General features: G+C 34.6%; 1 protein-coding gene across 12 annotated transcripts; it reads left to right on the top strand.

The window, feature by feature from the left end:
* Positions 1 to 1,589: 1,589 nt before the first annotated feature.
* On the top strand, positions 1,590 to 21,574 carry LOC123535233 (serine beta-lactamase-like protein LACTB, mitochondrial). Of its 12 annotated transcripts, none has more exons than XM_053519176.1 (12): positions 1,590 to 1,725; positions 2,871 to 2,977; positions 3,529 to 4,563; positions 6,262 to 6,350; positions 9,893 to 10,111; positions 11,691 to 11,834; positions 12,912 to 12,978; positions 13,426 to 13,616; positions 14,429 to 14,506; positions 15,017 to 15,197; positions 17,376 to 17,541; positions 19,570 to 21,574. In XM_053519176.1, the coding sequence occupies exons 5-12, from the start codon at positions 9,905 to 9,907 to the stop codon at positions 20,243 to 20,245; spliced, it is 1,710 nt and encodes a 569-aa protein (XP_053375151.1). In that variant the 5' UTR covers positions 1,590 to 1,725; positions 2,871 to 2,977; positions 3,529 to 4,563; positions 6,262 to 6,350; positions 9,893 to 9,904; the 3' UTR covers positions 20,246 to 21,574. The 12 variants fall into 12 exon arrangements, with proteins under 12 accessions (XP_053375151.1, XP_053375148.1, XP_053375144.1 ...); XM_053519173.1 differs by having other exon boundaries at positions 7,817 to 10,111; XM_053519169.1 differs by lacking the exon at positions 3,529 to 4,563 and adding an exon at positions 3,330 to 3,388.
* Positions 21,575 to 23,102: the final 1,528 nt, after the last annotated feature.

Here is a 23,102-nt window from a genome sequence, read left to right as displayed (position 1 = left end):
AAAGTTTCTTTACAGAGACGGTCAATATTACTTTTCACAATAACAGTCGGCATAAATGAGAAGTCATTCATACAATGATTATTTGCATTGAAGTGTGTAGCAACATTGGAAGAGAATGCAGAGTCAATGGAATTACATATATCAAATTTGTGGCTGTTCATACGTTTGGAAACAGGTTGCATAGTTTGTCCGACATACTGCATGTTGCACTTTTTGCATCTTATTAAGTACACCACGCTTTTAGTTTGACAGTTCATGTTGTGACGTAAATTGAATGTCTCCTTTGTAACGTGACTCGTAAATGATGTCCCAGTATTAATACGCGCGCAATGTGAACAACGGTTTCTTTTACAACTTTTTTTTTATTCTAACCACGCAAATTCTTCGCATTTTACAGTACTTCGTTTTAGGCCAATACGTCATTATATTATAAACACCTCTCCACGATTGGAAGCGTTGAATTACGGAATTTTCCGATATTCAGTAATTTTAGATTAAAGTATAAGGTAATTACAACTGCGAAAATGTTATTTTCAATTATATATATATAAGGTCTGATATCGTGTTAGAATTACATTTTGATAACTAAATAAAAACAAGTAATGAATACAAAGTATTTTTTGTTTCAATTATTGTTACAAACAACACTTGCAAAATTCAAATTCACATTTAGAATACTTTGTTTTATTTGAAGAAGTATGTCTATGTCAGCGTTTTTATTTAATGTATTTTTATCTTTGGAACTTTGAGGTTCTTTCTGTTATTTTTTATCCGTTGATAACGCTGAATAGGTAATTTTCAAAGGGTTGACATGACACAGTTAAAGTAGGGATTTGGGGGGAGGGAGGTGACTAAAACAAAGGTGGAAGTGGGTTCTAGTGTGGACCTTTCGACTCGCACCCGTATGTCTGTAATATAAGTAGGTTAGATAGTAGACCTGTAATGACAATCGGCAATTTCCTTGTAATTTCGTATTCTCGTTTGACAATTTAGCATTCATCAGACGTATATGTAGCTCAAATCGTATATTCTTTGCCGTAAAAAAAACGTAGAATGCCGAACTCATATACCGAGAGCACGTAACTTGTCAATTGACGTCACGGGTCAACTATCTTAAATATATATTTATGATAACTGCAATGTTGTACGTGTAAACATGTACTTAAAATACATACAGCTTTATTCATTGCATTATAACCTACTATGTAAAGCGCCTTTTAATGTGTACGCTATATAAACTTTGTATAATATAATATATATAATAATACTTTAATCAAAATCTATTAAAATAATTTTCAAGTTCTGGCTAAGAGTACATAATAATAGGACGTTTAGGACAGCGTGACTGCAAAATAGCAAATCATAAAATGAGTCATCCCTAATAGCTATAAGCCGAATAAGCGTACAGATACGTAGCTTAGGTCAAAGCAAGACAGTATATCAGCTTAGATCAAAATGACCTTCGATTTGCAGGGCAATAATGTGTGTATGTGCGAATTAAATAGATCTGATTATACTCAATATGCTCTCTCACATTTGTCAAGGACTTCGAGCCGGATACAACTGAGAGCTTCAGATCCTTTGCATTTGTTTAAAATAGTTACTCCCCTTTTTCTCTGTCACGAATTTGCATGTCACGTATTCAGTTTGTTAGTTTCTTCAGAAAACGAAAAGAGATATGCTGCTAACTAACCTGACAGTCGGCATACTGCTGAACTATACATAGTAGGTGTTGATTTTTATATGTCTAGACTATAGATTATTAATGACGATATCATAAAATATTCTAGCAAAAATATGTAATTTCGCCCCAAGTAAATTCGTCCTAATTTTAATATTTTATACAAGTGAGGATTTGACTTGGTCATTTATGTCCCATGTTGTTTTACATTTAAAGCATTTATTTTGTGCTGTAGATAGCAATAACCACAGGAAAGATAACTTTTGTAAAACCTTAATTCAGAATTTCCAAAAAAAGTGTCCACAAAAAAAATGAAATGCTCGCTTTTGCTTTTAAACCTATCTTATTATGTTACATAGAGGGTATTAAAATATTGTATGATTTTTAAGACTTAATAATGTGCAGATAAGAAATTATATCCAAAGTGAAAGTACCATGTATATAAATGGGGCTAAATTTGCACTTATACTTCCTTATTGAAAGGCTTTGTAATCTCTCTAAAGAAACTAGGGAAATATTCCTTTATAATGAATGAATAAGTCATATTAAAATAAATCAAATACATGTAGCAGAAAAAATGCAATAAACTGCGGTCACTTTTGCACAAAAACCTGAAAAAGTTGTTATTTGTCAAAATCTAGGACATGAATTTAACCCCCTAAAAGCTTTATTATAAATATTTATGTTCAAAGACACAAATGATTTGTCATTTATACACATATAAGAGACCAAAAACATATAATTTTATACTTGTAATCAAAACTAAAAAAACGTGGTTGCTGTTGCTACTGTAGGAAATGTAATCACTTTAAACGTAGTGCATTTTACTTTTACTTTTTGATATTTATGTTTATAACCAGTCCTTTACCAGTCGTGGCATTTGCATGCAGAAAATAAAAAAAGACCGTTTTGTTTAAAAGACACATAGGACTATAATATTTATTATTAAAATTTCAAATGTTTGTGAATGTTATTTGAATTTTTTTGTATTAAAGCTGGCTTTCTTGCATGCCCTACTGTTCCTACTTTTTCCTTCTTTTTTATTTGAGTCCTTCTTTGCCCAACTTTTTTTTCAAAAGTAGCCATATTATCCCAACTTTTTGCTTTATTAAAAAGAAAACGTTATTATTACAAAATATAAAACATACTTCATTTCTCTTTAAAAAGCTTATCCAAACTATATTTTCAGATAAATGTAAATGTCAAATTTCCAAGTATGTGTCGGCATTAGTGAAGTCCATTTTTGAAGAATGTATGGTGCCTTTTCTAAGTGTTCAACAAAATAATGATAGAATGGTAAATACTTTATGGTATATTGAACTCAGTTGTAGTTCTTTAAAATGAAGGAAGTTTTGGTACATTGCTAAGCGCTATTATAATTGACTGTGACTCAATGCAGACTTGGAGCGCCGGTATAAATTACAGTCTCCGGTACATACCGGATTAACTAAATTTGAACGAAAATATCTTAAATGTATATATTTTGTAACCGTGGTGATACTAACCCTAACCTTTAGTCAGTATTTTATGCATATTGTACACTAAATGCATGCGGACATGCAAAAATATGCATATTTTTGCCGTGCGCTAGAACTGATAATCACTTTCGGGCAATGAGTTACATCGATTATAATTTGTTTATTTCCAGTGAAGCTTTAGCTGAGAGAACCCATAGTTGTCGTTCTTAAAGTTGAAAATGAATGAAAGGTACAAAAAGATTTGTATAAACTGTCATGTCAAGGCATGTTCATTTAGCTCTTATTTGTTATCAACTGCAGGTAATTGTTTGACCCTTTCTTGGCACTGTTTCAACAAAAATGAGCCATTAATACATCTTCTACACTCAGAGCCAGCAGACCTTCTGAATCAAAAAACGATGTGGTGTGAAATGCTACAAGTACAATTGTAGCTAGTGGACAGATCCTGCTTGGTTTGAAAGACATTGACACTGGAGAGTAAGATGGTGTTGGCAAAACTGAATTAGGTGAAAAGGAACCCAATCCAAAGAGAGATTCAAACTTTTTACAAACACGTGGCAGTTCCTTTGAGATGGAAACTGTTCCAACCAAGAAAGCGGTAAAATATGCTCAGTGTCTGCATATAGAAATGAAGAACTAGAACACAGCCATGAAATACCTGGACAACTTGTAGAAAAGAAATGCTAAGTATCCGACTAGATGTGGTTGCAATGGTTTGTAATGAATGGAATGTGTACAGAGGGTAAAGTTTTGTATAGGTCATTACTTGAATGAGTTTTTTGGCATAAGAGCAGTCACATGAACTCTAAAGTTCCAATCATATGCAGAAAATTGCTATTTCATTTTTAAGTCTGGAGCATGGAATTGCTAACGTCGACAGAACTTTGTCCATCAATATAAAAACTGTTAACGCTAGAATACACTTCTCTGTCTGAAGAAGTTTTGAATGCTTTGAGGCTTATAAGAGATATTGTGACACAGTATGGTCGTCATATATGTGATGTGTTCATTTCAAAGAACATGGTAAGATATGTCAGTAGTCACACCAGAAATACTTGAAAAGATTGGAAGAATAAAAGTCAGAACCAGAGCTGCTTAAAAGAGCATATTTAGAACAGAAAATACAGAAAGAAATGGAATTAGTATCAGTGCAAAAAATGAAGACAGGAAAAGGAAGATCTCAGAAACAGAGGGAGAAGTAAAAACATGTGAGGAAGAACTTCAACAAGATATTATTACTGCAAATGGGCTGATTAGAAAAGTCAATGATATATTGTCATCTTCAATCAAGACAAAAGACTTTAAAGACATGGATATTGCATTAAGTATAGCTTGATGTTTCTAGGTCAAGGCTTGAGAAGGCAATTGGTGCCTTAGAGAGTTGCAGAGCAAACTAATTGCAAGGTATTATTAGAAGAAAAAAGAAAGAAAAAGAAGTAAATAATGCATGAAACATATATTCGCATGTACTGTAACCCCAGTAAAATGCAGTGCACAGAAGTTTCATTGCTTTGTTACTCACTTGGTGCTTAGATGGCGGCTTATAACTAATTCTAACACGACAAGCTAATAATCTACATACTCGTAGAGCAAAATCTATCTCGGGTTTTTCTGCAATAAACCGACCTCGAACTATGCAGCGCGCGCACCGACCGTGTTCGGCTATAATGCGGCGTAGCACGCAGTTGTAGTTTACGTTTGATGAAAATAATCCTCTGATTCTCGTCCAACGTTGTTTGAAGTAAGTCGTGTTAGAATCGAAATAATAAGTATCTAAATAAATTTTATCGTAGAATAACCCTCGTTTGTCGTTCTTATGCGTAGAAATATATTACACAGGCCTTCGGCCTTCGTGATATATTCAGACACATAAGAACTCCAAACTCGGGTTATTCTACAATAAACCTAATTTTGATACTTATTACTTCTTAAATATACTAAATAATAGATGTGCTTTATATATGTTAATCGTACTCGTAAATGTATAACCATGTATATGCGTCCTTTCATTAGCTTTGATTAGTATAAGCTTCTGAATTACTACCTTATAGTTTAAAAGTCCTTTCAAACTCTTTGCTGTGTAAAAACTTCTCAATTGTAATCATTCTAATATGATTTTGGTAATGGGGTATATTAATACGACTATCTTAAAGTTCTTGGACATTAAAGGCATTGGCCTCCAGATCGTACGACAACAAAAAAGAGAGAGAATATTTTTTAATATCCGGTAGTAATTGCTGTATTTCTTAAGGCGTTGAAACCTAGATACTGACAGATAACATGATTTGGAAACACATATAATCAGTTGTTGCTTTACTAAATTTTCCATAAAGAATTACAAAGCGTTTGTACCGGAATATTGGAGGTCAACTGCTTTTATTATAAAGCTTTATATTTCACTGTCGTTTAGGTCGAGTGCCTTCGTGGTAATTTAGTCAATGGGGTATGATTTTTTTTATCGCAGAGGCGGCCCGGGTTCGATTCCCGACACTTAGATATGTTTTACCCGGACATTTTTTCTGATGTCACATATTCTTGAGATAGTCTAGAAACAAAAATACTCTTGTCCTTATTTCTTAGTGACCAAACCTCAACAGTGTTAAAGGAAGATCATATCTAAGCCAGTGAAAAAATTTACTCTTGATTTATTTCAGTGTCAGTTGTTTATATAATGGACACTACCTGCTCAACTTTTAGCTGCCAGGAGTTCAGTAAATATGGCACCTAACACAGGTTCTTTTGAAAATGAATGTCGGTCTTTGTCGTATTATTTTTGTTTGTTTTTGCTGTTTTCTTTGTTTTTTTCTGTTGTTGCTTTTATGTTGTTGTTGTTATTGCAAATTCCATATTGTTCAGAGTTTCGCTATACATATACTGGAACGTTAAAAACAATGTTTTCGCTATATGCTAAATATACCATACTACTATAATAATTGGCAAAATGCAAAAGCTATTTATATGACTTACACACTTCTATCATGTTTGGAATTAAATTGTATCTGTAGGTGCCTTGAACGTTGTCTAACTACTTTGTGAAGTGCACTGTATGTAAGTTAAATATTTTGTTATCTAACTGAACTGATAAGAAAACAAATATTTCAGGTTTCTGTCTTTGAAGCATAGAAGAACTAACACGGCTTTACCTTATCTGATAGTAAAATAAGACTGTAGTACATGTAGATTGCGAAAAGGTAAGAAATTCCAATTTTATCCTTACCTTTTAATATCAGAAATTTCGACTGTGCTCTTCTTTTTTTAAAACCACTTAGCCATACTTTTGCCCTACCTTTTTTGAAGTGGCAGTGGAAAGCCTGATACAGTTAAAGTGTTTTTGCATTTAAGACTATTGAGAATTAAGCCTATTGCTGAGCACTATTTATGAGGAATACGCTAAGAACTGGTTCCTCCATTACGTTTTTGCAGCAGCTATCCGCCTACTTACTTGCTTGTGACAGTCAAAAATATAACGTAAATACAAACATGTAAATATATTGTAAAATGTTCAATATTTTATAAGTCCATTTAATGAAACGTTTTATATCACAGCGCGTGCATCTGTCGGTCCGTCAGTAATGTTTCATGTCGGGAGCTAGACTCTATAACTTATGAACACAGTTCAAGGAAACTAGGCATACAATACATTTTGTATTTTCTTTATGATACTATAATAAAAGTAATGTACTCTGATAACAAATGCTTGTGCCAGAGTGTTGTAATTTCAAAATGTTGCCATGTGACCTATAATTTTATCGGTGTGATGATAAACGCAATAATATAAAAACAAAAAAAACAACTTTGGAGGAAGAGGTCTGATTTCGGGTCCAGGTGGAGCGTATCTTGTTACAGAAAGATGAAGACAAAAACATTGGTGCTTCAGCAAAAAGTATTAAAAAGAATTGGGTAATATCAAAATACTGCGGCCTTTTCTTGTCTCTGAACGTACTTTACATCAGCACAGTTTCAGAAAGTTATTAGAACAATTTATCAATATGTAAACTTTCAGCTTAATTTCATAAGTTATGTGTCGGCAAACTTATGTATTGGTAGCAAGGGTTTAGAACGTATTTGGCTGTCTCTCGGGTAATGGTCAATATTAAGATCATTGTAACTAAAAGTAGAACAATGGTTGAAAGTTCCACTTTGGTTCAGTGGTCTAGAGCGTAGGGCCGAAGTGATCTCTTGTGCTGTGAAACAGATTGATCTTTGTGCAAATATCAGTCAGGACGTAATCTTTTTTGGATAAGAATGTCATTTCAATGCCATTAATTCAAATTTTAAGATCACAGTTACTGGAAATGGATAGTTTTTCATTCTGATCATCAAAAAAGCGGTTCCTAGTTAATAACATTTAATGTCACCAAACTTGATGTATAGCAAGCTTAAGTGAATAATGTTCTTTGACTGTACTTGGGATCACTGTTACTGAAAACAGAAAAATATGTTCAGTATCTTTAGATCGAGTATACCTATTTTCATTAAAGTTTAGGCAATTTTTATCAAAGGTAAGGTTTGGTATACTTTTAGGGGTCACTCTGGTCAAGGTCACTGTTGCTTAAAATAGAACAGTGTTTCTGCTTGATAACTTAATTGATCTGCCTACTCTGAAAGTTCCACCATGGTTTAGCGGGTTAAAATAATAGTCTAGTGTACCTTTTAGAATGTGGAATGAACATGTCACGGGAGAAGCCTTGGTCTGGGCCTTACTCTGCCATAGGGCCAAGACCAAACTAATGACTTAGGTAAGGAATTTCATATCACATCACATCAAAACATTTATGTTTATCTGTATTTCTAAATGACACGGCTGGATGCAATCAAAAATGTATAACAGAACCAAAACCTTTTAAACAGAACCCGTTAGCATGATGCAAAGTTTGAAAACCTGATTTTTGTGGAACTTCTACGTTTCTTGTACTGTATACATTATTGCCTTACAATAATTGAATAGACAATTGTTCTGTCCAAACTTCTACCAAGGCCCTGAAACAGTTTATAGAGCAATTCTGACATTGTACCTATATTGCTAATAAAGAGGCCAAAGAAGTGTTCAGTTACAAGTCAGTTATTCAGCTATAATAAAATAGAGAAAAGTGGAAACTTCACAGGTCGCTCAACACAAGAAAAATGAAAATGTTGCAGGCTCGGTTTGATTGAGCCTGTTCATTGACGGTAATGGAAATGCATGCTACCGTCCACTCCCTCTAGCCCCGTGTGGAGCAGAACTCAACATTTACACATGCTAAAATTATAAAGAGATATCCGCAGATGTAATAAGTTCAATAGAAAAATATGCACTATTTCATAAAATATTCATAAGATCATCAGAGTGATCTTTGATTCATACATTTATATACTGTTATGAATATCTACGCTTAAACAAACCCTGTTTAAAAACTAAACAGAAATCAGCTTTAACTTTGACTTATTTTCAATCCATTTGTTTTTATCAGATATAAAATAAACCATGATACATAATGTGAAGATGCGTTATACACGGAAATTGTAACTTCAACATGTTGCCCATCATTGCAGTTACATGACATATGGAACAACAACAGGGCGATGTAGATTTCGTTATGTTTTGATTTTTGATGAATTAAAAAATTTTCTGCGGTATGTTTTAGGAGCTTATTGAAAATGCTAATATGTGTCATTAAAATAAACTATTATTAAATATAAAGGATTTTGATATTAGAATATAACCGCGTGCTACGATCTTCGCGTGACGTCATCAGGTTCTCACGAGAGTTGGTGTGCAGATGTTGCTGTCCAGCACTGGTTAGATAAACAAAGGCGGTTATGCACGGCCATCAGAAGACAAAAATAGCGTCAGTAAAGCCTAACAATATCTCTTTCATACAAATTACCTCCCAGAATTAATTGTCTGATGCAGATTTATTTGAACTAAAATAAATGTACGTCGATCTACTATCTATGAATTTAAAGTTCTAGTTATTTATTTTTTCATATCACATGTACTTCGTCTGTCCACGTTTTATTATGTTAATACTCCCAAACAAGCTTATCTTTGTATACAGTTTGACTGTATTAGGGATAGAAATGGTCTATAAGATATCACCAAGCCCGCCCGCTTAGCTCAGTAGGTAGAGCGTTTTGTCTACGGATCGCGGGATCGCGAGTTCGATCCTCGGGCGGGGCGTATGTTCTCCCTGACTATTTGATAACCGACATTGTGTCTGATATCATTAGTCCTCCACCTCTGATTCATGTGGGGAAGTTGGCATTACTTGCAGAGAACAGGTTTGTACTGGTACAGAATCCAGGAACACTGGTTAGGTTAACTGCCCACCATCACATAACTGAAATACTGTTGAAAAACGGCGTTAAACCCAAAACAAACAAACAAAACTAAATGATATCAGGGAGATATTCGATATTCATTTTCGAAAACGACAACAGAATCTCCATATATCCGGGAAAAAAACTATTCTGAATATGAGCTTCATGAACTGTCGTCACGCTTCGTTAGCACAGAAAAATTACCACCTTAATTTTTTTATCATGCTAGTTTCATATTTTTCTGGATTAATTTTCCAATTTCATGGATTGTACAGGTCTTTAAAGTTCTTGAGTGTATATTCTCCCGACCAAAACTCCTTGGTTTTAAGCGCCGAATGTTTAAAACTCACCTGATTTTCTTCTAACATTTTTTACCAAGCTATGGCCGTGTTATTCTTATGTAAATACTACAAATTTCAGTACAATTTGACAGGTATAGAAGACAATGTTCAGGAATCAGCAGTTATTCCGTGTTCGGCAAATACAACATCATTTCCATCGGCAATGTATTAGGAATGTTAATAATAACGTCCTTAAAAACCTAAAGCCAGGCTACCTGGAAAGCATAAAGAAAACACAACGTAGTGGAAAGTATGTCTTAAAGACGGCACTGGTTACAGGAACTGTATTGGTTGGAGGAATCTTTATCAAGGTAAACATATTTAGAAGATCAATCTTAAGTTATAATCTTTGTGCGTTTTCTCTAATATGTTTTGAATATAAAGCTGGAGATTGTGTTAATACTGTATCTGTAAGGGTATTAAAAGATGTTTAATTTCCAATGTCTTGTCCATCAGGTTAAATTTAGAGTACGTGACTGTGGGGATGGCGTATTTAAAAGGAGACTGACAATTGAAAAGCAGCTACCCTGATACTTATTTATCATAAAGAGCTGTCTGTTATTTGTGTTCGTTGATGTTATCATCACCTACATGACCTTTATGTTTACGAACTCACGCGGTCATAACGTTCGATTATGTACATAAGTCTACGTCGCCGAGGTACCATGCCATTTACCTAAAACATATGTGAACCTGCGGCACAATGACAATATGATCCCAATAAACTCGTATTGCTATAATGTCACGTAAAGGCGGGAGATTGCAGAGGGCGTAACGCTTTCAAGAATATGACAGATTTTCATATGAGACCATTGCACTTCACCTGACGTTCGGACTATAAGATTATTTCATTGGTTGTAGGTGAAGATGGGAATTTCCGGCCTCGAGTGTAACTGTTTAGGCGGTGACGAGGCTCCAGCCGAGTAACCGCCTAAACAGTTACCCGAGAGCCGGATATTCCCATCTGCACTTATAACCAGTGACGGAACCTTTTTCTAGCATACCGATATCAGGAAATAATAATAAAAATAAAACCAATCGAACGGCTTTCTGTTTAGAACTATTTCTTAAAGCAGCGTATTTAAACAATGCGCGGGAAAGCAACGTCCGTAAACAGGAAAGACGTCATGACGTTTCAAAAACATAACAGTGTTAAGTTCCGGTTTTGTTTTATCAGTTGCAGCGTATCATTATGAATTTTTGATAAAACAACGTGTTTTGAATCGAGAAATATACTATCAGGAACAGCGGAAATGTCAAGGCACCGTTATTCCGTTTTTTTAAATAAAATATAAATAACTGCATAAATCTTCTACATATGGGTAATACGTCATTTGAAGGACGAGAGTCATCTTACACCCCGGGGGTGTAAGATGGAATTTTCTTGCATACCAGATGGGGATTTCCGATATTTTACCGGTGCTTGAAAAATCCATCTTACACATGATGAAACAAAACCGGAACTAAACATTGTTATTTGCCTTTGAAACGTCATGACGTCTTTCCTGTTTACGGACGTTGGTTTCCCGCGCTTTGTTTAAATACGCTGCTATAAGAAATAGTTCTGAAAAGAAAGCTGTTCGATTGATTTTATTGTTATTATTATTTCTTGAAATCGGTATGTAAAAAAAATATTCTGTCACTGGTGATAGGTGCAGATGGGAATATCCGGCTCTCGGGTAATTGTTTAGGCGGTTACTCGACTGGAGCCTCGTTATCGCCTAAACAGTTACCCTCGAGGTCGGAAATTCCCATCTTCACCTACAACCAGTGAAAGAATCTTATATTCCAGCACCAGTAAAAATACCGGAAATCCCCATCTGGTATGCAAGAAATAATGTATACGAGGCTCACAAATTAGTACGATAAAGACGTGTGTTCCGATTAAAGCTTTACAATAAAGAAGTTGCTGAACATGAAGACGATGAACTTCAGCAAGAAATACCAGCGGACTGGCAAAACTGGCATTACACAAAACCATTGTCACTGTCTGAGGCAGTAAAACAGAGCAGAGATTTAATGCAGAGGAAGAAGGTACGAAAAATTATTTTCCACATTGTCAGTTTGTCATTTATGATCATGCATAAAACTATATAGACACTGATCGACGTACCTTAGTCGCTTAAAATCAAATTATGACCAGTATGGATTACTTGTGGAAGTCACGAATGGGTAATCGTTCGATAGAGACAGTATGTTAGCTAACAAAGACAGGTTCCTGAACAAAAAAATTATGATTATCGACAACAAATATCAGCGATTTTCAATACCCTAATGATTAAGACTGCTAATACGTGCAACCGAAATAGTTGTTTTTGTCACCGTTTTTCCGCAGTTGGATTACTGTAATGTTATATCATACTGTATTTTATAGCAGAGAAGAAAACAGAAAATACATTCTTTCATATACAATTCCTATAATGGAATTAGATTGAGCTTTAAGCTCAACATGTCAAAATGGACCATAGCTGAGGTGTCCTGACACTACAGAGGGGTGTTTTGTTATTCCATTTAATAAAAGAAAGTCTTTCAATGACGGAACTTTAAGTTGAGTATAAGACAGTCTAAATCTTTAGACGTTTTAGGAAGAATATGAAAACATTTTAATTTAGAGATTTTTATGCATCCTTTTAAGACATAACATGTAGGTATTTCTGTGATCAGCTATATTTTTACTTTAAAGTAAATTTAAATTTGTGCATTTTTACATAATGTGGATTATTTTGATATCATAAAACTTTTGTAAAACACCATTGAAAATATAAGTGCTTACACAAGTGTTTTAACAGATAAAGTAGTTCGTGTTTGCATTTCTGTATGAAAATTAAAAAAGTAGAATAATTTACTTACTTAAAAATGTTCGACTTAATTTTGTCGTTTTGATGAAATATTATCGATTGCTTATCGATATTTAATATACTGATATGAATGAAAAATATTTCATCGATATCTTTCATGGAATGAAAGTATAGATTACGAAGTAGCTAGATGCTCATGTTAACAATTGTTTATAAATCATAAATTTGTGATATTTTATCATCTATGAAGAAACTTGAAGTCTGCTTTTTACAATATCAAAACTATTAACAATAACACACTTTTCTCTTACAGGATGAAACTGGAATTCCAGGCTTGGCAATAGCAGTTTCAATAGATGGAAAAACTGTATGGTCAGAGGGTAACTTAGAAGTGACACTTAACTTGTCCTAATGAAACTTGTCAACTGACGTATTAATATTTTGTTGTTTATTTATTAGATTTTTTGCCTTATTATGTGCCTATCAGAGACTTTTATTTAATACATGATCATTTTATATTTTCGAAGAGTGGACATATGCCCAATTTTCGTATTTCTACCGATACATTGAATACAGTTTTGAGACATTAATCTTAAACTAACTGACTCAGTATGACTTTTGTTAATAAAGGTGATAATGCATTAAGTTTATTAGTAAAATGTTTTTGGGAGGTAAATTTTAACGCGGGTATACAATTATTAATAAACTACCTATATGAAATATATTGTGATATCAGCTTTTTAAGAATTTGGATTTTGCAACAATACTATATATGTTTGTTTTATCAGGTGATTTGACCATTGTACAATTCATCTTGTTTTGTGTAGGCATTGGTTATTCAGACGTAGAGAACAGGTTGAAGTGCACCCCACAATCGGTATTTCGTATAGCAAGTATAAGCAAGACATTAACAATGGCAGCGGTTGCTAAGCTACTAGAAAGCGGTGACCTTGACCTCGACAAACCTGTGCAGTTTTATGTGCCAGAGTTCCCAGAAAAGACATGGGAAGGCAAAAGGGTACAGATCTTTTATCAATTAACCAATCGATTGAGGAGTACAAGCAGACCTATCTTCCAACGTCATGATTAACTGTGAAATCAGAAGTATTGTTAATAGTGGTTATTTTATCTGCTGAACTGTTACAGCAGTATCATTCTTAACTCTTTTAGTGTACTCGGATAAGCTGTGTATAAAAAAAGGAACTGCATATATCAACAAGCATCTCTGTCTGCGAAATTTATATTAATTTATATATACAGTTTAATATCGTTAACTCGATATCGGTTAGTTTGGTTAGCAGGATGTGTTTTAGTCGGTCCCGATTTTTCCCTAAATATTCTAATGTAATGGCTTATCATTACCTCGATATGATTAGCTCAATATTTTGTTTAGCTCGATGAGATTTTCCAGTCCCGTCAACTTACCTGTAATGTTTTTACACCTGGTTTCGTCAATGTTACAGCTTGTTAAAAAATATCCATGTTATTTGTAAGGTGTGAAAAGCAAACTATTGTTGTCCGGCGATGTATTTATCAAAATCAAGTTAGTGTGTTTGTTATTTAATCTTTAATCCAATTCAAATGTTAGGAAGTTTGAAATTAATTCCCAATAAGTAGTCTTATAAAACAGCGTGCAAGCGGGCGAATTGTTTTCAAATATAATAACTAATTTGGATGAAATATTTTTCTGTATCTGCCATTTAGGATTGAGTAACAATATGCGTATTACACAGGCAAATTTTCGTTATCGAAGCACAGTCAAAATAAGTACTCAGCTAGGAACATAACAGCCGCATTCAGACTTGTCTTATTTATCTGTTGTTATTACAGGTTCAAATTACAACCAGACAGCTTCTCTCCCATTTAGGAGGAATACGTCATTATGAAAAAGATTATATAAATGATAAGGTATGAATCTGTGAGCAAGAAAACTTAATGATTCATGTAAGTGTATCTGTCAGGCTGGACTGTAAGTTATTGTGTGTGTAGCTTTTATTAAGGCGAATTTGTTCGGGACTTAGAAATGAAATATTTCATTCCTACTTTTGCTCAGCAAGAAAACCTTTGATTTTGATGGAAAAATTCAGCTAAAGCATAATGTTATGTACGATATTTAATGCAAATAAACTTAAGTGATAGGTCCTGGTTTTAGGTACTCGGAATGCTAAGAAAACGATATTAGTGGAGGTAGTGAGTTGGATTTTACGACGAATCGACGCAAAAATGTCATGAAATTATATCGCCGAGAAGCCAGATGGCTTCCTCACATGAAGAATTTGACGCCCCGAGTGAGGCTCGAACCCAAATCGATGAGGGGCAAGTGATTTAAAGTCATCTACCTTAACTACTCGGCCACGGAGACTACATGACCAAAATCATACCATAGCGACTATAACCTGTTATTTTAACTATATTCAGGCGGACACAGACAACACTGGTATAGAGAAGACTGTTAAAGCGCTTTCAAATAATTCCACAGATGAAGAGCGGAGAACAAAAGATGAAATGCTGCTAGATGAATATTACATTACACGTCATTATTCTTCAGTGTTGGAAAGTCTTGAAATATTTAAATATGACCCTCTCGTCCACAAGCCAGGTATATTTCCTTTCTTATATTTGTGCATCGAAATGCATGAGAAGAAACAAAATCATATGTCATTTAGAAACAGCTTTTCAGGAAGCCACTCGCTAGCCCGTGATTCTACGAGCGTAGCATACCATTTTTGAACTCTTACCAAAGGCGCATGTTTTACCTTTATCATTAAAGCGAGAATGTCACTATATGGCCTATGTTGTGTTGATTTGATCACCTCCCCAAACCCCAATAGGCCAACACACATAAAAAAATCATTAATTCAAGATTTTATGTCAAAACGTATTATGTCTACAAGTTTTGAAAAAAAAAAATGGCTACAATTTAAGCATGATTTTAAAACGTCAGAATATGTCCAGAAAATTAGGTATATAAAAAGAAAGGATCATGTACTGAGTTCCTGCTAGACTGACTGGAAAAATCAGGAGCCGAACTCTTACATGTAGCTGAAAAGGAAGAGCACAGATCTAATGATCGCAGGTTTGTGAGTTCCCGGGCGTGGAGTATGTTCTCCTAGACGTTTTGATAATAAACATTGTGTCTGAAATGGTTCGTCCTCCATCTGTGATACACGTGGAGAAAATGGCAGTTACTTGCGGAGAACAGGTTTATACTTGTACAGGATCCAGAAACACTGTTTAGGTGAACTGACCCCGCCCCCCACCCTCCCCACCCCCTCTCCTAACATAACTGAAATAATGTTGAAAAACGGCGCTTAGCATAAAACAAACGAGTGGTAAAATCAGGACCTCATGGAAGTTTAGGAGTCAAAGGAAAAATACGAATAGAAATTTTCTACAAGGTAGAGTTCATTATTTTTATGTTTAGTTACGTCCCTTTTTAGACTTCACAATATTACAAAATTTGTGCTCACCTACATTTTCCACCCAAATCAAATGAACTTTTGCTTACATCATAAACGTTAAGTGGAAATGATCATACTGTCGAAATGTACATGTCCATTTTCTGTTGTTTGAGTTATGACCCGTTTTGGTCTAAATTATGTATATAGCCCGCCCGCTTAGCTCAGTAGGGAGAGCCTTGGTCTACGGGTCTCGGAGTCGCAAGTTCGATTCCCGGGCTGGGCGTATGTTCTCCGTGGCGATTTGATAAAAGACATTGTGTCTGAAATCATTCGTCCTCAACCTCCGATAATTCAGGAGGAAAAGTTGTCAGTTACTTGCGGAGAACAGGTTTGTACTGGTACAGAATCCAGGAACACTGGTTAGGTTAAAGGGAAAGACAATGTTGTTCTTTTGTTAATTTCGTCAGCTGGGATCTCTTAAATTATTTTAAAAAGTGAAAGAATTTTCAAAATCGGAGTAAAAATGAGGAAGTTATTAGCATTTAAATATTTGGTCAAATTGGTGGCCATTTTGTTTCCATGGCAACAAAAAACAATGTGGCAGATTTAATATTTTTTTAGATACATATTTGAACTGCATTTACTTTTTTCCATAAAATAATTTCTCTAGCTATAATGAAAGAAAGTATCATTTTTTTACACGTTACATTCAAGAAACATAAAAATTAATCTGTTTAAAAGGTTTTTTGCAAAATAAATAATTCAGCAGTGTGTAAATGACATCATAAACATACTAAAATGGCTGCCTCCATGATCAGCCATTTTCTTAAATTTCAGACTGCCATATCTTTTTCAATACTGGTCCGATTTGAAAATCCTTCAGCGTTATGAAATGTTTGAGGATGGCTTTCATATAGAATTCACTTATTGTCAGGCTTTCCTTGCCCTTTAACTGCCCACCGCTACATGACTGAAATACTTTTGAAAAACGGCGTTAAACCCAAAACAAACAAAAAATAATTATTATGATATAACAGCATTTCTACCTTGTGAACTCAACTCCAATACAAATACATCATCAGTATGGATAGAACGTGCGCTTATTATCGGTAGTTGCATGTCCGGTTATTTTTTCTTGAGTTGGACTTTACAATATTGCAACTATATTTGTATTAAATATGTGTACTTAACTCCTGTAGTTTCAATCTAAGTAAAGTGAAACTAAGTATACACCATCAAATGCACAAGTAGATACTGGCTCCTTTTTAAGTGTTTATATTATTTTATCCCGCATTTTCAGGGACATATGTTGTACTGTGTTCACATTATTCTTGTTATTTCTCTTAGTGACTGTAAGTGTATGATATTATTTATAGACTCCAAATTCTTGTACTCCACCCATGGCTGGACTCTGGTCAGTGCTGTTGTTGAAAAGGCTGCAAAGATGCCTTTTGAGAAATACCTTAAGAAAGTGTTGGATGAGCTTGGCCTGGAGAATACTTACCTGGATGAACACACACCTTTGATCTACAACAGAGGAAGGTATACAGATACATGAACTGGCAGAATTAACTTAAATGTCCAATGTCTCCGTATTTTTTAGCTCTCACTGTTATGGTGTTTATTTAGATATGTACATCTTAAGGCCTTAACTACATGCACATCGGCTTAGCTGTTGCAATGCCTCGGCGTCGGTGTCGTGGTACCATTACCAGAGAGGTCACATCTCAGTCCTAACTGCATGCAACTTGGCATATGCCTTCCTAATGATAATACCAACTGATTAACATAGGTTCCATCACTCTTGTTATCGCTTTGATAGGTGCCTCCGTTGTCAAAATTATTTCCTCTTTATCATACGAAATTTATTGTTATTTCCTTGTTTAATTTTTAGCTCGACTATTCAAAGAATAGGTAGAGCTATTGGACTCTCCCGAGTGTCGACGTCGTCCTGATTAGGCGAAGTTTTTGTATGTAAGCTGGTATCTCATACCCACTAGTGGGAATAGATTGAAACATCACAAACTTGTCAATTGTGACGAGGTGACGGGAATGATGCGATTTAAATGAAATCATGGTAGTGTCGTTTACGAAACGAAGAGAACCATGAAGTATGGACATTCCAATAGTTCCAAGTTTAGAAAGGGTCTCGAGTCTTATTCATATGAAAGGGCCTCCCTGACCAAATCTTGTGGTTATGGCCGCTGACTTGGATTCATTTCCTCTAACCGATGAGAGTTCACAGTGTCACTTGAGGTGTATATTTATATAAACTCATAAAAACAATAATAAACCATATCTATAAGAAGATTATGTTGATTTTAAAGGTAATGTATATCATATCTCGTGGGATTGCTTTCCGATATAATGACCTTATTACCAGTTGATGCCCTACCACGGCTGAACATGTTACGAAATTGCATAGGACTTCATCTGAATAATAGGTTGTGTCCTGTAGTTCAATTTCCCTATACACAACTAAAATTTGTATGAATGTTTACTGGTGTGAATTTTTCCGTTTTATGCTGTTGTTTTTACTTTACCACCTTAATTTCACTGTAGTTTGTACCAGCACCATCCTTTTCTTTACAAGTAGCTGACAATTCTCCACATTTATCAGAGACGGTGGACAAAATGATTTAAGACACAAGTCGTTATGGAGATCGTAACTCGCCTGGTCATCGAACAAATGAGCACGCTAAGCGCGTGGTCTTTCCGGATCTGAATTTTTATTGGGATAAAACATTTTTTCAGTTCTATTAGATTAAAGGTCACGTCTCCAGATCTGCTAATTCACAATGCACTTTTGATCTTTGGTAAGTGAATAAAGTACTGATGATAAAAATCTCATAGAGTTTGTAAAATACGAAGAAAATTAATATTTTGCATCAATCACATTTGAAAGATAGTGTATGAAATGATGATATTTGTGATATTTGATGTTTCCCATTTAGTATTAGCTTTTATTCTATGCTACTAATGAAATACTGTATTCTATCAGTTAAATATATTCATATTTCATCACTCACAGTGTGAAAATATGAAATCTATATTTTCACACTGTGAGAGATATAGCTCCGCCCCTCATTACATTGTGTATGAAGTTTAAATTATTTGCTTAAAACAGGATGAAAATTGTAGCTGCACTTGGTTCTTTATAGTATATTTCTCGATTCAAGTTATTTTACTTAAAGAGAATTTCATATCGTTATGCAGCAAAAAATAAAACAAAATGGAACTTTATGTTGCATGCGTCTTTATAACGTCACAGCACGTCTGACATCATGTCTGTTTACGCGCGTCTGTTTCCCGCGCTGAGATTAAAATAGTTGCAAAATGCACATCTCAACGTAATTGAGCATAAAATAAGAAGAAAATTTGTTTGTTTTTCGTGAATATAGGATATATCTCACCTCGAAGTGAGAAAATTTTCACATTTTCACTCGCGCTACGCGCTCGTGAAAATATTTGAAATTTTCTCACTTCGAAGTGAGATATATTCCATATTCACTCAAAACAAACAAATATCCTCTATATATGCAGTTCCTAATTTCATTTTATTTTTCAAAGGCACTATATGATGAACAAGAAAGGGCGGCTTGAAAATGCTCCTTATGTAGACTTATCATACAAATGGGCCGGTGGAGGTCTGGTCTCAAATGTATTAGATTTGGTTAAGTTTGGGAATGCCATGCTGTACAGCTACCAAGCTAAATCATACAGATCTGCTTCTCATCCGCGACGTCCTGCTATTTCAACAGACAGCCCCAGCACTTCTAAAACCGCCTATAAAGATTCAAAGCAGCGTGACATCAGTTTTCGTATCCTTCCTGGCTATTTGAAACCAGAAACAATGAAAATGTTGTGGACCCCTGTGGTCATACCAGAACTTAACTTTAGGGGAATAGCAAATAATGGCTATGGTCTTGGTTGGAATGTGTGCCACAGAAGTACAGAACGTGCATTTTGCAAAGATCAAAAATTCTTTGTATCACATCTAGGAGCTGCTATAGGAGCCAGTGGTGCCTTGTTAATTCTTCCAACAGACAATACAGTATCAGGAATTACGAGATGGGAACGATTGGAGAGCAATCAATGCAAAGACGCCAAAGATTCTAAATTGATGTATTCTAGTCCTCCAAAAGGTATCGTTGTGGCGATTATTGCAAATTTGACTTCGAGTGGTTTAAATAAAACAGCTTACGATATAGCAAGGATATTCGACAGAGCTGACATTAAGGTGTAATGCAACTGGGGAGAGAAGTTCTTGACAACAGAGCATTAAAACAGAAACAGAGAAAAACATTATATTGTTTATACATTGTTTGGAAACCGTATGTATAAACTATACACCTTTGTGTGGAGAATTTAATTAACCAGTACTTATTGAGCTATGACTTGGCTTCATCGCTACTGTATAGTTAAGTGAGATTTATCTGAGTTTGTTCGCTGTTTACTCTGTTGTTTATGTACGGATGGACGAGCTGCCGTTCTAACCGCCTCCGTATTCCTTTTGTACAACCTTCAATGGAAGACACATACAGTTTTTTCTTGCATACTAGACGGAAATGTTCTGTATTTTCACACGTTCTCGAAAATCCATCTTGCACCCGGAGTGTAAGTTGCTGTTAAGAAAATATGACGTGTATCGAACTATATCTGTGCACTAAAAGTTATCGAACTACAGCTGTGCACTAAATGTTTATTGAAGTCATTTTTACTTTATTACATAAAAAAGGAATACAATGTAATAAAAATCATATATATTGACAATCTATATTTGTTCCCTTGATTCATAAGAAAAAACTTTATCTTATGAAAAATATATGACGTTACGCTAAAATTGATAAAAACAAACCGGGACTAAATATCTAAAAGTCATTATGCCTTTCCTGTATACTGTCGGTGTTTTCCCGCGTCTTATAAAGCTGCAGTAAGAACAGTACTATGATAAAGGAATACATTGTTTTGAAATATATATGTATTGTTACTACTATTTGAAGAATGTATCATGCAAAAGAAAGGTTCTTTCACTGTGTGTTTGTGAGTATGTGAATATAACGCCGTAACTCTGTAGAGCCTCGTTACCTCGCAAACAGTTATTATCGATCCGGATATTCAAATTTCTAAAAAAGTAATACAGTGTGAAAGTATTTATCATTTATTATATTTGTATAATGATATACTGTAGAATTTTGATAAGGAAATTGTTATATTATATATTAATTCATTGTTATATATTTCTATATAAGTTTGGAAATGCTATGTACTTGTATTACTTGTTTTATATACTTTTGTTGGAAAAAAATGGGGGAAAAAAAGAATTTCGATAAGACGTTGAGGTCAGTAAAACGTTTGGTTTTGATTTGTTTAAATGAAACGCATATTCAACTTTAATCGATTTGTAGGATGAGCAATGTTGTAAATGTATGACCAAAGATGCATGTTTATATTCTGTAATTGCTAAACTGCTGGTCAAAATGTATAACGATATTTGATTGCATTAAGAATCATGTCGGTAGATTTGTGTTTATGTTCGAGTTATATATTATGGTCAATAATCGTACGTTGTATACATATGCGTTTAGTTGTTAATTTTTATACGCCCGAAGGGACGTATTATGTTATTGTCCCGGTGTCCGTATGTCCGTCCGTCCATCTGTCTGTCCGTCCGTTTGCAATTTCGTGTCCGCTCTGTAACTCATGAACCCCTTGAAGGATTTCAAAGAAACTTTACACAAATATTCACCAGACCAAGACAACGTGCAGAGCGCATGTTTTGGATGTCTCGCTTCAAGGTCAAGGTCACACTTAGAGGACAAAGGTCATATCAGTTTGTTTCGTGTCCGCTCTATAACTCTTGAACTGCTTGAAGGATTTCAAAGAAGCTTGGCACAAATGTTCACCACACGGAGACGACGTGCAGAGCGAATGTTTCGGATGACTTGCTTCAAGGTCAAGGTCACACTTAGGGGTCAAAGGTCATATATGACTTTACTGTGTCCGCCCTGTAACTCTTGAACTGCTTGAAGGATTTCAAAGAAACTTGGCACAAATGTTTACCACACTCAGGCGACGTGCAGAGCGCAGGTTTCGGATGACTTGCTTAAAGGTCACACTTAGGGGTCTAAGGTCATATTTGACTTTGCTTTGTGTATATTGCTCTGCATTGCAGTGCTTTTGTTTGGCAGATCCGTTTTTTGTTCATTTACAATAAAAAAAATTGATTTACTTCCCTTCCTTGTTACTATAAATAGCTTATTTTGTAACTTTTTTTATTATTGAATGTAGGGAAAAACTGAGACCACTTTTCTGTGGTACAACATGGATGGTAACTCCAATTTTTAGGTGTATTTTGACATATCTTTACCTGGTAAAGAGTTTTTTGTGGACTTTTTTTTTTATTGGAATTTCTTCCCTTTGTTGTTCAACTTTGCTGCCATCTTCTGATGTCACCCTTCGGGCATATATTGCCCTGCTTGGCGGAACTCTTGGTCTATATGTATTAAACATGTCTTCGATTATCGAACACCTATAGGAACATGCATTAAATAAGTTTTCGATTATTGGCACACATTTAGACGTTTCTACCAATTATTGAACTTCTGGACATATAAAAAGTTAAAAACAAAACAAAGTTTGTGCGATAATCAAATACATTTTGTTCTTATCATCTAACAAACGTAACATGAAAATAATTATTTGTATGCGCGAATCGAACAGAAATATAAACAAGTAAAGGCATGCGTGTCCTATTACTGAACCGAACATAGACACATAGCTGTTTAAATGATACTGTAAAACAAATTTTGGTCAAAATGACTATTTCGCGTGAAATTCGACCATTGAACATAAAACAAATAGGGTTCTTTTACTACTTTATTGAGACTAAATCACGTGGATTCACGCAACCAAGAAATCCTTAAAAAATCCTCACCAAAATTAATGCTTTCACAGTGTGTATTTGTAAAAAAATGTATTTGTAAAATGATTATCTACGGAGTTTTATCCTATATTAAAAAGAAACGTTCATTTTGATTGTCTTGAATTGTAAAGATTACTTACACACCTTGAACGTAAGCTTGAATAAACAACAGTTAAAA

This window comes from Mercenaria mercenaria, chromosome 12 (genome assembly GCF_021730395.1).
Source record: "Mercenaria mercenaria strain notata chromosome 12, MADL_Memer_1, whole genome shotgun sequence".
Classification (NCBI taxonomy): Eukaryota; Metazoa; Mollusca; class Bivalvia; order Venerida; family Veneridae; genus Mercenaria; species Mercenaria mercenaria.
Note: the sequence above shows the minus strand (reverse complement) of the source record. Positions and strands in the feature narration are given on the sequence as shown.

Bases quoted from the DNA above. Each gene is read 5' to 3' on its own strand.
- LOC123535233 (XM_053519171.1), top strand. From the start codon at position 9,905: ATGTTCAGGAATCAGCAGTTATTCCGTGTTCGGCAAATACAACATCAT. The intron at 12,979-13,425 runs GTAACTTAGAAG...TGTTTTGTGTAG, and splicing joins AAAAACTGTATGGTCAGAGG to GCATTGGTTATTCAGACGTA. The intron at 14,507-15,016 runs GTATGAATCTGT...AACTATATTCAG, and splicing joins AAGATTATATAAATGATAAG to GCGGACACAGACAACACTGG.